The sequence below is a fragment of the Gigantopelta aegis genome, chromosome 14 (genome assembly GCF_016097555.1).
Source record: "Gigantopelta aegis isolate Gae_Host chromosome 14, Gae_host_genome, whole genome shotgun sequence".
Taxonomy (NCBI): domain Eukaryota; kingdom Metazoa; phylum Mollusca; class Gastropoda; order Neomphalida; family Peltospiridae; genus Gigantopelta; species Gigantopelta aegis.
This window is the reverse complement of record NC_054712.1, coordinates 52,358,433-52,373,692: the sequence shown is the minus strand read 5'-3', so window position 1 is coordinate 52,373,692 and position 15,260 is coordinate 52,358,433. Positions and strand designations below refer to the sequence as shown.

General features: G+C 39.6%; 1 protein-coding gene across 1 annotated transcript; it reads left to right on the top strand.

Annotated features, from left to right (window-relative positions):
- Positions 1-3,982: 3,982 nt before the first annotated feature.
- Positions 3,983-13,816, top strand: LOC121389334 (heavy metal-binding protein HIP-like). Its single transcript, XM_041520930.1, has 2 exons — positions 3,983-4,364; positions 12,023-13,816. The coding sequence occupies exons 1-2, from the start codon at positions 3,983-3,985 to the stop codon at positions 12,448-12,450; spliced, it is 810 nt and encodes a 269-aa protein (XP_041376864.1). The 3' UTR covers positions 12,451-13,816.
- Positions 13,817-15,260: the final 1,444 nt, after the last annotated feature.

Below are 15,260 nucleotides of genomic sequence, written 5' to 3'. Positions count from 1 at the left end.
CTGTAGGCAAACTGAGTGTAGGCATACTGGGTTGTAGGCAAAATGGGTGTAGGCAAAGTGGGTTGTAGGCAGAATGGGAGGGAACCAAATTCGCGATAGTAAAGTTTGTTTTATTTAACGACGCCGCTAGAGCACATTGATTTTTTTATCTTATCATCGGCTATTGGACGTCAAACATATGGTCGTTCTGACACTGTTTTTAGAGGAAACCCGCTGTCGCCACATAGGCTACTCTTTTTACGACAGGCAGCAAGGGATCTTTTATTTGCGCTTCCCACAGGCAGGATAGCACAAACCATGGCCTTTGTTGAACCAGTTATGGATCACTGGTCGGTGCAAGTGGTTTACACCTACCCATTGAGCCTTTTCGGAGCACTCACTCAGGGTTTGGAGTCGGTATCTCGATTAAAAATCCCATGCCTCGACTGGGATCCGAACCCAGTACCTACCAGCCTGTAGACCGATGACCTGCCACGACGCCACCGAGGCCGGTTAAATTCGCGATAGAGGCCAATACACATAATCAATAGGCTACACATAATTTTTTAATAGAATCAATCCCCCTGTTGAGACTAACTATCTACCAAATGTCACTTGTATGGACCCAGAACGTTTCTTACAAAAGGACAAAAAGGCGACACAAACATATTTTTAATACAAAAAACAACAAAATTCGCGATTAAGGCCAATGCACGTACCCAACTGCCTACCAAATTTTATCTAAATTGGCCCAGAACGTTTTTGACAAATTAACACAACAAAGGCGACAAATAATAATAATAATAATAATAAAAATAATAATCCTACTAAAACAATAGGTTCCCCAGCCTTGGCTTGGGAACATAATAATAATAATAATAATAATAATAATAATAATAATAATAATCAGTAGCGGTTCCAGGGTGGTGGTGTCCAGGCCCCCCCCCCCCCCCCCCTCCTTTTTGTAAATTCAAGCATTATTTGTTCAGCTGTAAGAGGTACGCTGTGTAAAAGGAGAGATCAGTCATCATATTTGGACCCCCTTTGAGAAATCCTGCATCCGTGCCTGATAATAATAATAATAATAATAATAATAATAATATTGAATTTAAATCCCTAAGTTGACTTCTGTAAATACCGTATTTCAACTCCGCTGCGATTATGTTAAACTGCTTCGATCTTCTCTTTGTCTGTCTCACATCCATCACTTCCTACCTCATTCATTCTAACCCCACAATGTCAGAACTCTACGTAGTTCCCCATTGCCCCCCCCCCCCCCCCCGTGTAAGGCGCACATTAAGTAAATATTCTACATCCGTTTTGGAATACCCCCTCTCTGTCTCTTTGCAAATCTCGCCCTCCCAGTGTCGGTCTCCCCAGCTCTGTATACATGTATGTCTCCCTCTTTATCTCATTCTCCCTATCCCAGTCAGTAAAGCACACCACGGACTTTGATATGCTAGTCGTGAAGCATTGGTTAGGGCGGTGAAAACCAAACGGGTTCACTAAGATGGGCGGGTCCTATAGGATCCATCGCACCGTAGATCTACTTCAATATAGACGTCTTCCTACTGGACGCTTAAAACAGGACCGTACATACCATAACCTTTGATATATAATTAAATCGAAAACTAATTGGTTCAGGTCAAAAGCGATCTTGCGACTTATAGCAGCTCCAAAAGTAAAAGAAAAATAACGATGGCTTTGTCTTTATTTTCGCAATACTCCTTAATCAGTTAATTCAATAACTTAATATTGATATAAATATGTTTATTCTGGCGACCATGTTCAACTCAAAATGTGACACAAAACAAAAGATGTCAGTGCATTCTGAAGCCGGAACTTCACGAACTCGGAATGTCTTCCGGTTTGGGCGGCATCCCCAAGCCACGGATTCACCGCAATAACTTGTTTCATTCTTCTCTGATCACTGTGATCCAAAATTCTACAGGGAACCGGTGCTAGTATACAGGGGTGGCACCGGCGCCTTTTTACCAGTGACGTAATTTACATGTTTCGTCGGAAATAATATTGCACGGCTCTCTTTGAGGTTAAAATAAGTCATTTTCATTTTCAGCTTTTGAGGCCACTAGTCATAACATCAATATATGAGAGAGAGAGAGAGAGAGAGAGAGAGAGAGAGAGAGAGAGAGAGAGAGAGAGAGAGAGAGAGAGAGAGAGAGAGAGAGAGAGAGAGAGAGAGAGAGAGGGGGGAGGGGGAGGGAGGGAGTGAGAGTGAAAGTGAGAGAGAGAGGGATGGAGAGAGGGGGAGAGGAAGAGAGAGAGAGAGGGAGGGGAGAGAGAGAAAGGGGAAGAGAGAGAGAGAGAAAGAGAGGGAGGGAGGGGAGGGAGACAGGGAGGGAGGAAGAGAGAGAGAGAGAGAGAGAGAGAGAGAGAGAGAGAGAGAGAGAGAGAGAGAGAGAGAGAGAGAGAGAGAGAGAAGAGAAAGAGAGGGGAGGGAGGGGGAGGGAGGGAGTGAGAGTGAAAGTGAGAGAGAGAGGGATGGAGAGAGGGGGAGAGGAAGAGAGAGAGAGAGAGGGAGGGGAGAGAGAGAAAGGGGAAGAGAGAGAGAGAAAGAGAGGGAGGGAGGGGGGAGAGACAGGGAGGGAGGAAGAGAGAGAGAGAGAGAGAGAGAGAGAGAGAGAGAGAGAGAGAGAGAGAGAGAGAGAGAGAGAGAGAGAGAGGAAGGGAGAGATAGGGGTCACAGTCAACTAAGTAAAGAACAGAAAGGAAAAACAAAACCAAACTTAAAGTTACGGTCTCTGGTTACCATATTATAACAGCAAAATATAAGCTCAAATGCACTTTTAAAAACCTCGTGCGTGTTCGTGGAATCTGATGTGAAAAAGTATGTTTATACTCAATGTCGAATGCCAGTGCTTCATTAAGAGTGAACTAAGCAAGCAAGAAACTCTGCCACCTTGGAAGGGGGCGAATCCTCCCAAAGGCTTATTTGATGCTTAGATAATGATAATCTGGAATAACCATAGCTCGAGTGCACTCTAGCTGTGGTCCACAAAGTGTAGACAACAGCTAGAGGACACTCGAGCTAGAATATCCATTGATATTCATTGGTGTAGACATGATCTGTCCATGAGTGGTATATCAGAGAAAAAAGCTAAATTTTCAAATAATAGAAACACCGATTTAAAATATCCTAGAATTTACCAAAGAACATCACCAGCCACCTAAATGCTTGTCATATTTGTTATCAGAACGCACATGAAACAACCTTTGATTTTGGCAACCATTGTCTTGGTTTTGCAAAAACAACCTTTGATTTTGGCAACCCTTGTCTTGGTTTTACACCCCATACGAGCAATGTAGGCTTACGCCTATCAAGGTTTACATAAGGGTCGTTGCAGTTTTTTCGGTCAATATGTAAACTACTACAAAGTTGGGGTTTTTTTTATGACATATTTCATACGGTAAATCTGAAAGCATTTATTCATATATGTATTCCAAATTACAAGCCTAATATTCGAGGATGAATGGTTTATTTAACTAATGATGACGGTTGACTGTCGGGTGTAAGTTTCAGATTTCGAGTCATATATGATGGACGTGGAAGCTCAGTTTTAAAATTTAAAATGTCCTAGAATTCACCAATAAAATTCAATAAAAGTATCCAGAACAAGTATACAGTATGATTTATATATTTATCATAGTACTACTGTACAAATGTCGCCATGCGTACATCGATCGCATTGAGTGATCAGGGCCTCACGTAGTTTTAAATAACTAAGAAACGGTAGCAGTAAAACGAGAATCAATGTATTATTATGAACCAGCAACAATATCTTTTAGCTTACTTTTAAACACACCACGTCGCTACTCATACAACTTCAAGAATAGTCTGGAAGGAAAAAAAACCCCAACTACTTCGCATGAGCAGCATCTAACGGAAATTGAAAGAACAAATATTTGAAAATTTGGACCTGTTGACAAAGATTTAAAAGCACGACAGGGCATCTCTGTAACTCCCGAACTCGGCAGCTTGAATATGTTTGCTTATAACAGATCACCTATTTGCTCTCCCCACTTCAATCGGCCGGCGCAGCACGTGCCCCTCACCTTAGCTATAAAAGCGCCGGGACGAAATTTCTGGGCCCCAATTTCGGAGACCATGTTGAGTTTTGTGACCTGTCTTGTTCTTGGCCTACTCGTGGCATGGGGTGAGGCCCAGCGGGGGTCGGGGTCGAGGTACAACGCCTGGGCGGCCGGGACAGTGAATTGTTCCTGTACTAAGGACATCAACGCGTTAAAACGAGAGCTCCTACATGAGATCCACAACAGGCAGGAGCTGAAAGGAGCCTTGGAAACGTACGTAACGGAACTCTACGAGTTGAGAACGATGGTCAGGCATCTGAAAAATGACACGAGAGGTAAGCCAAACATATTTGTAGCCACTGTTTCGATTATATTTAAAAACATTTAAAAAAAAAAAAAGTTTAAAGGGACATTCCTGAGTTTGCTGCATTGTAAGATGTTTCTGACAAATAAAATATTTCTACGATTAAACTTACATATTAAATATTTTTCAGGTTTAGAATATCAGTGTCTGTATGTTTTTTGGAAATAGAATGAAATTTAACCTAGTACAAATATTAGAACGGCCAGAAACACGTTTAATATACAGCTACTAATATTTCATGCAGAAAAATATATTTAATATGCAATTACAATCGTCAAAAAGTCACTGTTAGTCGATATCATCTTAAAAATTGCAGCAAACTCAGGAATGTGCCTTTAATAGTTTAAATAGGGCTCATCATCAATTCTTCGATACTGTTTGACTTCACAACCGCTATGCACAAAAATGCATTATTCTCAAGTTTGGCATATATCGTGTTCTGGTTCACTGCTTTGTGCTACAAAGTATTATAAAATATGGCAACAGACATGTATGTTGAATGAATGAATGAATGAATGAATGAATGAACGAGTGTTTAACGACACCCCAGCACAAATGTATGTTGAAAGAAGGCAGAAGAAAACCTTTCATGGCGTCTATTAAAACTGTGGTTGTGTTTGTATTTTGCATTAGTAAATTATATTATAAAATGGAGAGGCAAAATTAGCTTTACCAATAATGAAAGTTGTTTTTTGAAAACATTATTATTATTATTATAAAAAACACATTATTTTAGATCTTAAAAAGTAATTATAAAAATAAAGAAAAAAGTAATAGATGATACACGCTAAATAATCATGTTTTTAGTCAAACTATAATAAGATACCGGTACTTGATCCTGCAAAACACGTGTCCTGTACCGACACCTAAACGTTTTTTTTTTTTTTTTACGAAATCACCAGAGCACATTGATTTATTAATCATCGGCTATTGGATGTCAGACATTTGGTAAGTTTGACATACATACAACCTTAGAGAGAAAACCCGCTACATGTTGTTTTCATTATTTTTCATTATGCACCATCCCACAGACAGGATAGCACATGCCACGGTCTTTGATATACCAGTCGTGGTACACTGGCTGGAACGAGAAATAGCTCAAATGTCCCACCGACGGGGGTCAATCCTAGACAGACCGTGGTACGTGCTCTCATGACAACAGTTATGTCAGGGGCAGCGGGTTTCCTCTCGCCGTATTCCATTAACACTCAGCTGTAATACCTAACCATGAATGTCACTGAACGTTCATTGGAAATACAAAGCAAGATAATAAACTGTTAATCCTTGTTACTTCATGCTCATGAGAAATAGCCCAACGAATCCACCGACGGGGATAGATCCCAAACCGACCGCGCATCAAGCTAGCGCTTTACCATTTGGGCTACGTCCTGCTCTGACACCTAAACTTACAATTTCTTGCTTTCTAGTTCATTTATCTAAATCCGGTCTTTTCGTGGCTGTCCCAATGTCTATAGAAACTGAACGCAGAACACTAGATTTAGGATTTGATACTGTTCCTCTAAGTATCCATTTAGCCTAGTTCGCAGAACGCTCACCTGAGGTCGTGGGATCGTGGGGACCAACCCATTTGTTTTTCCCCCATCCTAACCAGTTCTCCACGACTGGTATATCAAAGGTTGTGGTATATTCTGTTCTGTGTCAGAAAATCCATATCAAAGATTTATTGTTACGTGTCCGAATTACCAAACATCTAAGGGTTGGTTCTATTGGGAAAATGTCGAGGTTTCCTCTGAAGACTACACGCGTCTGAACTATCAAATTCAGTAGACGATGATTAATTAATCAATGCGCTTTACTGATGTCGTTAAACGTTAACTGTAAAACCGATTTAGACATGCATATTACTGAATTGTCAGGATGTATGATAATCCAGAACACGTAACTGATGACGAATATAAGCATTTACTCATGACCATATAAGAATTGAAAATTAGGTCTTTGTAGCTCCGGATAAATTCGTAGACGACCATGACTATATTCCATTAGAAAATAAAATACTGTGGTGATATCACTTTTTACAGTGAAAACGCTGTAATTTAAGTTTGATAACACTATTATTTCACTGATATTTTCAGATATTTTACTAAATATCATAATATCACAAAACGAGATATTTAATCCATCTAGAATTTATTTCAAACACATTCCAGCCAGTGCACCACAGTTGATGTAACAAAGGCCGTAGTATGTTCTATCTTGTCTAATGGTGCATATAAAAGATACTTTGCTGTTAATCGAAAAGAATAGCTCATTGAATGATGGACGCGGGTTTTTTCTTTCATTATCTGTGTGAGTCCTTAAAATTTATTTTTTAAGATAGATTTCTTTTACTAAGATGTAATTATTTTATACCGATCAATCAAAGTTTTGCGAAACGATAGAAGAGGTATCGCCAAAAATAATGATAGTTGGTTTTTTTATAAGGAAAAGACGATTTAAATAGAAAAAGGTAAATAGTTAATAATTTTAAAACTATTTTATAATATTAAGACATATCGGTACGCAAGTATTCAACACAGTTTTTATCATTGGCGGATCAAGGGGGGGGGGGGGTCACTCGGGCCCCGTGACTTCCCTCCCCCCGCCCGTTTGAAGTGACCTTTTTGAAATGAATTTGAAAGAAATGTTTTATTTAACGACGCACTCAACACATTTTATTTACGGTTATATGGCGTCAGAAATATGGTTAAGGACCACACAAATTTTGAGAGGAAACCCGCTGTCGCCAGTACATGGGCTACTCTTCCGATTAGCAGCAAGGGATCCTTTATTTGCGCTTCCCACAGGCAGGATAGCACAAACCATGGCCTTTGTTGAACCAGTTATGGATCACTGGTCGGTGCAAGTGGTTTACACCTACCCATTGAGCCTTGCGGAGCACTCACTCAGGGTTTGGAGTCGGTATTTGGATTAAAAATCCCATGCCTCGACTGGGATCCGAACCCAGTACCTACCAGCCTGTAGACCGATGACCTACCACGACGCCACCGAGGCCGGTCGCACACTCTTACAGATCTGGGGTGGGATTTAGCTCAGTCGGTTCAGCGTTCGCCTGAAGTGCGTACATCGCAGGATCGAACCACCTCAGTGGAAACATTCAACTGATTGTTTTTTTCTCTCGTTATAACCAATGTACCACAACTGGTCAAAGCCGTGGTATGTGCTTTCCTGTCTGTGGGAAAGTGCATATAAAAGATCCCCCACTTATCCCTCTTGCTGCATTAGAAAATAAATGTAGCGGGTTTCCTCTGATGAGTACGAGTCAGAATTACCAAATGTTTGGCATCCAATAGCCGATGATTAGTTAATCAATGTGCTGTGGTGGTGTCGTTATACAAAACAAACTTTAACTTACAGATCTCGAGTCCTGAGGGAACTCAGCTCATTTGCCTTGAGCAAACTCAAACTTGCCCCTTAAAACATTTTTGAGACCCCTCTTTACAAACTCCTGGATCCGTCCCTGTTTCATTTGTAATCAAGAAGACGTAGTTCCAAAAAGAGGCCTATTGGCCTATAGAGCTCAGCTATTTAATTTTCAATTTTGTCAGTAGTAGATAATTCATTAATTTGTAAAGACCACTTTAGAATATCCAGGTGTCAAGTTCGAAAATTCCAAAATATATTTCTATTAGTTTGTGAACACTGCCCCTGAGAATCATAGTACCAAGTTTCAGAACTATTCGATCAAAACATTAGAAGATAGGCTCTTAAATTTTCAATATCTATTTAAAATGTTAAATTTAATAAAAATTAAAAAATTAAAAATATCTCTTTGTTTGTGAAATTGCCCCGGAGAATATTTATACTAAGTTTCAGAACTACCCAATCAAACTCTAGAAGATAAACTATAATACCAAAAAAAAATTCAATGTTAAATTTCTATTTAAAATGTTTAAATTTAATACAAATTAACAAATTAAAAATATTTCTAAATATCTATCTATCAATTTGTGAAGACTGCCTCAGAGAATTAATAGTACCATGTTTTAGAACTGATCAAAACACTAGAAGACAGACTTTCAAATTTTCAATTTAAAATTAAAAACATTTAATACAAATTAAAAAATCAACATTTTTGAAAAAATATTTATATTAGACTACTCTTGAGAATACTCACACTACGTTTCATAACTATGCAATCAAAACTGTAGGAGAAGATAGCCTTTTACATTTTCAATGTTAAATTTCTATTTAGAAATTCACAAATTAAATTTTTTTTAAATATCTCTCTGTTAGTTTCATAAAGACTGCCCCCAAAAATCAAAGCACCAAGTTTCCAAACTATCCGATCAAAACTCTAGGAGAACATAATTTGCAAAATTTCAATAAAAATTCGAGAATTCTAAATTCCCAAAATATCTCTCTATTAGTTTATGGAGGGTGCCACAGAGCATCATTATACCAAATTTCAGGACAATTAAGTCAAAACTAGGGGAATATAGACTTCAAAGCAAACGCTGACGGACGGACGGGCGGACGCCGGACAAATCGGTATTAGAAAAGCTCCGCTGAAGAACGTCATAGCGGAGCTAAAAATAGGCAATACTTTATAGCACACACTAAACCACGTATACCATGCAAAATGTCCTTATCCTGCGATTTAACGAAACGATCTACATCTAGCCTCGGGTTACACACTCAGGTAATTTTTTGTTATGCAAATTACATTTTATCTACAACTAAACAAAGCGCTACGGTTTAAAGGAAAACCTATAGGAAATCGTTTAAATTTTTGCACGCGGTCCTGGGCACACACCTCAGCTATCTGGGCTGTCTGTCCAGGACAGTGGGTTAGTTGTTAGTCGTTAGTGAGAGAGAAGAGGATATAGCGTTAAAACTCGCTCTGGGTGGGAGCCGGTACCGGGCTGCGAATCCTGTACCTACCAGCCTCATGTTCGATGGTTTAACCACGACACCACCGAGGCCGGTATGTAGAGACAACAGCGAAATTAAGAAGATCTACTGGGGCGTAGCCAGAGAGGGAAAAAAAAACCGCCGAGGCAAACCCAGACCTGTAAAATAAATATCAGTGTCATGGGAAAATAAAATAAATCTGGGGAAATTCCAGACAAGGCAAGCGCCTCGTCTGCCTCATGCTGGCTACGCCATTGATCTATCTTTTTGCTGCACACGAATATAGTATAAGTACTATATGAGAAGGATTACGACATTTCTATCCCAAACAGTATTTGTTCAGATAGGGGGAGTCGGATTAAAAAGAAACAATTTTTAGCATTCTTATTGGTTACCATTCCCGACTTACGACGAGTACACTCAGATTCCCAACTAATCGGTCGAAGGAGTTGTATATGACGAGAATTGAGTTGTAAGAGCGCTCACACTAGCTGGACAGTCGTAGAAGTCGTGAAATCGGCGAGTTGGCTAACTCCGTCGTGACAGTTAGTAGTCTGAGACTAGCATAGGTTTAATATCTCAAATTAACTCAACAGTTATCAATAAGTTTTGTGCTGGCATGGCGGAGCAGTGTATGTGCGATTATTTGTTTGTCAAAACTGAAAGTTTTCAACACTAAAGGTTGGGCCAGAAGACACTAGTCAAGTCATAACCGACAAGTACTCGTTGGTGTAGCCAGGATTCTATATTGGGGTGGTAGGTGGGTAGGGGGCACTCACACTTTCTACGAGCCGTGTTGTGTGGCGATAAGCTAATATAAAAGGTGATGATGGTGATAAAAAGAGGTGTGATCGAGACAACCCATAGATAGAACATAATTATTATGTTTCGTGATGCCATTTAAGAACTTTAAGATGTAGGCCTACAACCAGCCATTGAGCATTTGGGATACTCAAATAGAAAATACATCTTCAGTTTTGTACTTGATCATGTTACAGACTTATAGACCGAGGCATGCTTAAACGGTAGAATAATTGGTTTAAACATGTTTCAGTGATCATTCACTTCCGTGTTTCCGGTTCCCGAGATGGGCCACAAAGTAGCCTATAATCTTGTGATATGGTTCATCCAAATTCCTATTTTTGTTTCATTGGATTCCGTCAAGACATTATATTATGAGCTGTTAGTTCAAAGGTTTGTTTGTTGGTTTTGTTTTACGACACCACTAGAGCACATTGATTTATTAATCATCAGCTATTGGATGTCAAACATGTGGTCAATTTGACACAGTCATAGAGATGAAACCCGCTACATTTTTCCATTAGTAGCAAGGGATCTTTTATATGTACCATCCCACAGACTGGATAGTCGTGGTGCACTGGCTAGAGCGAGAAATAGCCCAATAGGGTCGGTCATGACGGGGATCCATCATAGACTGACCGCGAATCAAGCGAGCTTTGAAAGGATTTCTATCATAATGCCTAAAATAACCCGAATGTCTGAATGTATTTAGCTTCGTGGTAAAGCTCACGTCTTACATGCTATGGGACCTCAGAAAAACCCACCAGGTTTTTATCCCGTCCGAACAAGTGCATCAAGACTGATTCAGCAAAGGCCGTGGTATGTGTAATAGTGTTATTATAGACTGATTCAGCAAAGGCCGTGGTATGTGTAATAGTGTTATTATAGACTGATTCAGGAAAAAGGCCGTGGTATGTGTAATAGTGTTATTATAGACTGATTCAGCAAAGGCCGTGGTATGTGTAATAGTGTTATTATAGACTGATTCAGCAAAGGCCGTGGTATGTGTAATAGTGTTATTATAGACTGATTCAGCAAAGGCCGTGGTATGTGTAATAGTGTTATTATAACGTTAAATGTTTGTTTTATTTAACCACACCACTAGAGCACATTGATTGATTAATCATCGGCTATCAAACATATGGTCATTTTAACAGCCATAGAGAGGAAACCCGCTACATTTTTTCCTTAGTAGCAAGGGATCTTTTATATGCACCATCCCACGGACAGAATAGCACATACCACGACCTTTGATATACCAGTCGTGGCACACTGGTTGGAACGAGAAATAACGCGATGAGCCCACCGACGGGGATGGATCGTAAAGAGAGAGAGAGAGAGAGAGAGAGAGAGAGAGAGAGAGAGAGAGAGAGAGAGAGAGAGAGAGAGTGTCTTTTAAATCTCTTCGTTAGACTTTGATTTATTTGTTACATATTATGCAAATTCATTCCTAGATGAAAGGACATATAAAAGCTCTATTGCTTCGTTTTGGTAAGAGTAATCTATATTTCTTCTCATTATCTAGATCAAGAGTTTGAATATCATATATTAGATACCAAACAGCGGGACCTTAAAATGTGCCGACATGTCGTAAACAATCAATTATTCTCTGTGTGGATTTTAAAGCCACTGATCCTAGTAATTACGCAGTGTAAAGTATTTTCGGCTATTACAGCTTTGTTACCGTTAACTTACAAATTACCTAGCGATTAGCGCCTTTAGCAGGGCTCACACTGGAACAAATTTTGGTTTAGCCAATTTTCAGATATGTGGAGTATTATTTTCTTGAAAATTATTAAAATTTATTAATTTGAGGAATATTTTATTAGCCAATGACTAAATGTTGTAGCCACTTTGTTTAAAAACTAGCAATGAGCTAATTTGGCAATGCACCGGGTGAGCCCTGTTTAAATTAAACTGGTCCCTTTAACATTTTTCTTTTCCCCCTAGAAGCTGCTAACGCAGTGGCAGCCAAGAGTCAACTCCCCGAAATCGCCTTCTCGACAAAACTGAGCTACAACCGAGAACTGCAGCCCCTCGACACCGTCCTCTTCGACACCACCATCACCAACAACGGCGAGGGCTACAACGCGGAGACGGGGAAATTCACAGCGCCTCTGTCCGGCACCTACTACTTCTTCGCCACAATCCTCTCCGGTTACAACACGAAAGTGGAAACGGCGCTCATACTCAACGACAAGGAAGTTGCTCGGATGTACTCCGGTGCGCATGACGCGCACGGATCCGGAAGTAATTCGGCCATTGTGAACCTGCGCAGTGGAGACAGTGTCTGGATTCGGCTGTTGTATCAGGGTGGCACCCACGTGCACGGGTTTTACAGCACGTTTTCGGGGTTCATTGTCAACGAGAGAGACCCTTAAACATTTCATATGTTAACTGATTTGAACACTTAAATACTTGTGCCATCACACACCCAATAATGCGAGGTGAAGACAGAATAGTCGTGTAAATAAAATGCGCATTATTTGGACAGTCATTAGCTAAGCGTATATCAATATTTAAAATGAAAAGTAACAATTCAGATATATGTATCAGAGTTTTATGTTACTGTTTTCTTTAAAATAAGGTATTTAAAATATTACACGATATTAATCTAATATTTATACACATGGACGTCTGCTCGTAGGTAGGAACATAAGGCTGTTTGTAAAGTGGCGTGGGGTCTAAAGGTATTGATACTATAGTTTAATATAACCTAAATTTAATCAAGTAATTTTAAAGCATCAAGTTCCTTGTGTTATGTTCATCGTGCAGCATGGCAATAAGCCTCCATTAAGCTTATATGCTAAATCCCTGGGGTGGGAAATGGATTTATATGGTAGTAGCTGATCCAGGGAGGGGTGTCCAGGCGTCCGGAACTCTTTTTGAAAACCGACCATAACCTTTAAGGGGAAACGTGATTATATTAACTGTTCTGTGTAAAAGGAGAGATCAGTCATTACATTTGGACCACCCACCCCTTTCAGAAATCCAGCATCCGCGCCTGTATTATCAGTGGTAGAGTGTGCATTAAGTCTTGATGTGCAAAGTGTCACTGAATCGGTCCCATAAGTAGGCCCAAATTATTTTCCCTGTCCCACGGTTTATTAACGGCTGTGGTAATGCCATCCTGTCTGTAGGAAGCGAAAATTCATTTGCTATTGATTTATCATCGGCAATGGTAGCCTAGGAAGCGGTTGCAGATGTTTACTAAGTATTCTTATTGTCTAGACCAAGTTTCATAACTACCATATGTATGCTAAACATCTACTACAAACCGTAGATTTACTTTAGAATGTGATTAGTATCGTCAAACAAGATTTCTATATTCTCCCATCCCATAAAAACTCCGAGCAGACGCCCAAGTTTGTATAAAACAAAGGCAATATTTCAACATCAATGTTTATATCAAAACGTGAATCAAAACGTATCAAAATTGTATTTTCATAACAATGAATCCAAGATCTAGTCCTATTTCGTCTTTATTTTAAACTAGATGGAACTATTTCTTACTTGTATATTTATATACTTCAAATTGTATAGTACAGAGTTTGGAGATGGCACCTACTGTCAAATGTATATGTGTTCTGGTAGAAAACGAGTAGTGTTTTATACTTTTATATTGTGCATTATTTTACTAGTCAAAGAGAATGTATGTATATAAAGGATTTGCCAATGTTGCATAGACATATTTAGGAGATGTTTCTTGCCCTGTGAAAGTATGGTGTTTTTGTCTATGAACAGAGGTTTGGCAATAAAATAAATGTATTTTTATGTATTGGCTTGTTAATAATGTTCCACGTTCAAACCTATTTGGATTTGTTGGCAACAAAGGCGTCTCCTCTGTGCTGTAAAACTAACATGCCCATTTGGTAACTTATGTTAAAGGAGCTCTATCAAAATTGCATAAACAGCAAAAAGTATCATTGTAATTTTGTTTGAAATGTGAAGAAGAAAAAATACCTTGACCAACCAACATGCCCATAAACTTACCTTATCAATACTGTAAACATCAGTTCATGTTGAGGGGCTGGATACTTAAAAGAGCAACAATTGGAAATTACAAAACGTCTTGGACATCAAAGCTTTCTGAAGTGGATATAGGAGTGGGTGATGGTCCCCATGGTCCCCCAACCACACCTCTTTTCATCCCCATCACATTTTATATTTTCCTGTCAGGAATTGCTCGTAGTAAGGATGCCTCCAATCTCAATGTTGGACCCCCACCCCTATACAGTCCTGGTTTCGCCAACGAATTCGGACAGTATTTTGAAATCATATTGTATGATCCAGGATTTAAGTTGTCGGGCGTCAGATTATCAAATGCGAATTAAAGTTGAATTTAGCAAATATATCGCCAAAAGGTTAATTCGAAAATCAAATAAAACAATTCTTTAAGAAGACTTATTTCTGAAATATTGGCTAACTGAAACTTGAATTTGGTTACAGATTTTCTCACCAAATGTGCAGTTTATTTTTAAAATCAAGATTAATAATGCACTACGTTTATTAATCAAATATGAAATTACTAATCTCATCAGTTATTTTCGTTTGTGAATAAGTATTAATCATCCCTTAGGCTATTTCGCATTCCAGCCAGTGAACCACGATTAGTATATCACGGTCTATGATATGTGCTAACCTGTCTGTGGGATGGTGCATATAGAAGTGCAGCGGGTAGAGAGAGAGAGAGAGAGAGAGCGAGAGAGCGAGAGAGAGAGAGGGGAGAGAGAGAGAGAGAGAGAGAGAGAGAGAGAGAGAGAGAGAGAGAGAGAGAGAGAGAGAGAGAGAGAGAGAGAGAGAGAGAGAGAGAGAGAGAGAGAGAGAGGCCTTAGGCCTACGTGTAAAGATGCTGGCTGGTACACTAAATCACCCCAAATGAACTGTAATATTCGAGGAAGCTCAGTAATTTAGACACCGGCTTCGGTGGCAAAGTGGTCAAACGTCAGCTGGTAGGTACCGTAGGACTTCTGGGTGCATATCCGAGTACCAGCGGCTCAATGTATAGACGTCAGAAAAGAATATATTGCCCCTCTCCGCTCGCTGAAAGGTGAACTGATACATAGGTCCCCTAGTCGCTTGCATCTTCTAACGCTTATGGAATGGAGAAGTGCAAGGCCAGTACACCGACCTCTCTCTTATTACAAGTAAGCATCACTCGCTGTTCTAGACAGACAGCCCAGGTAGCTAA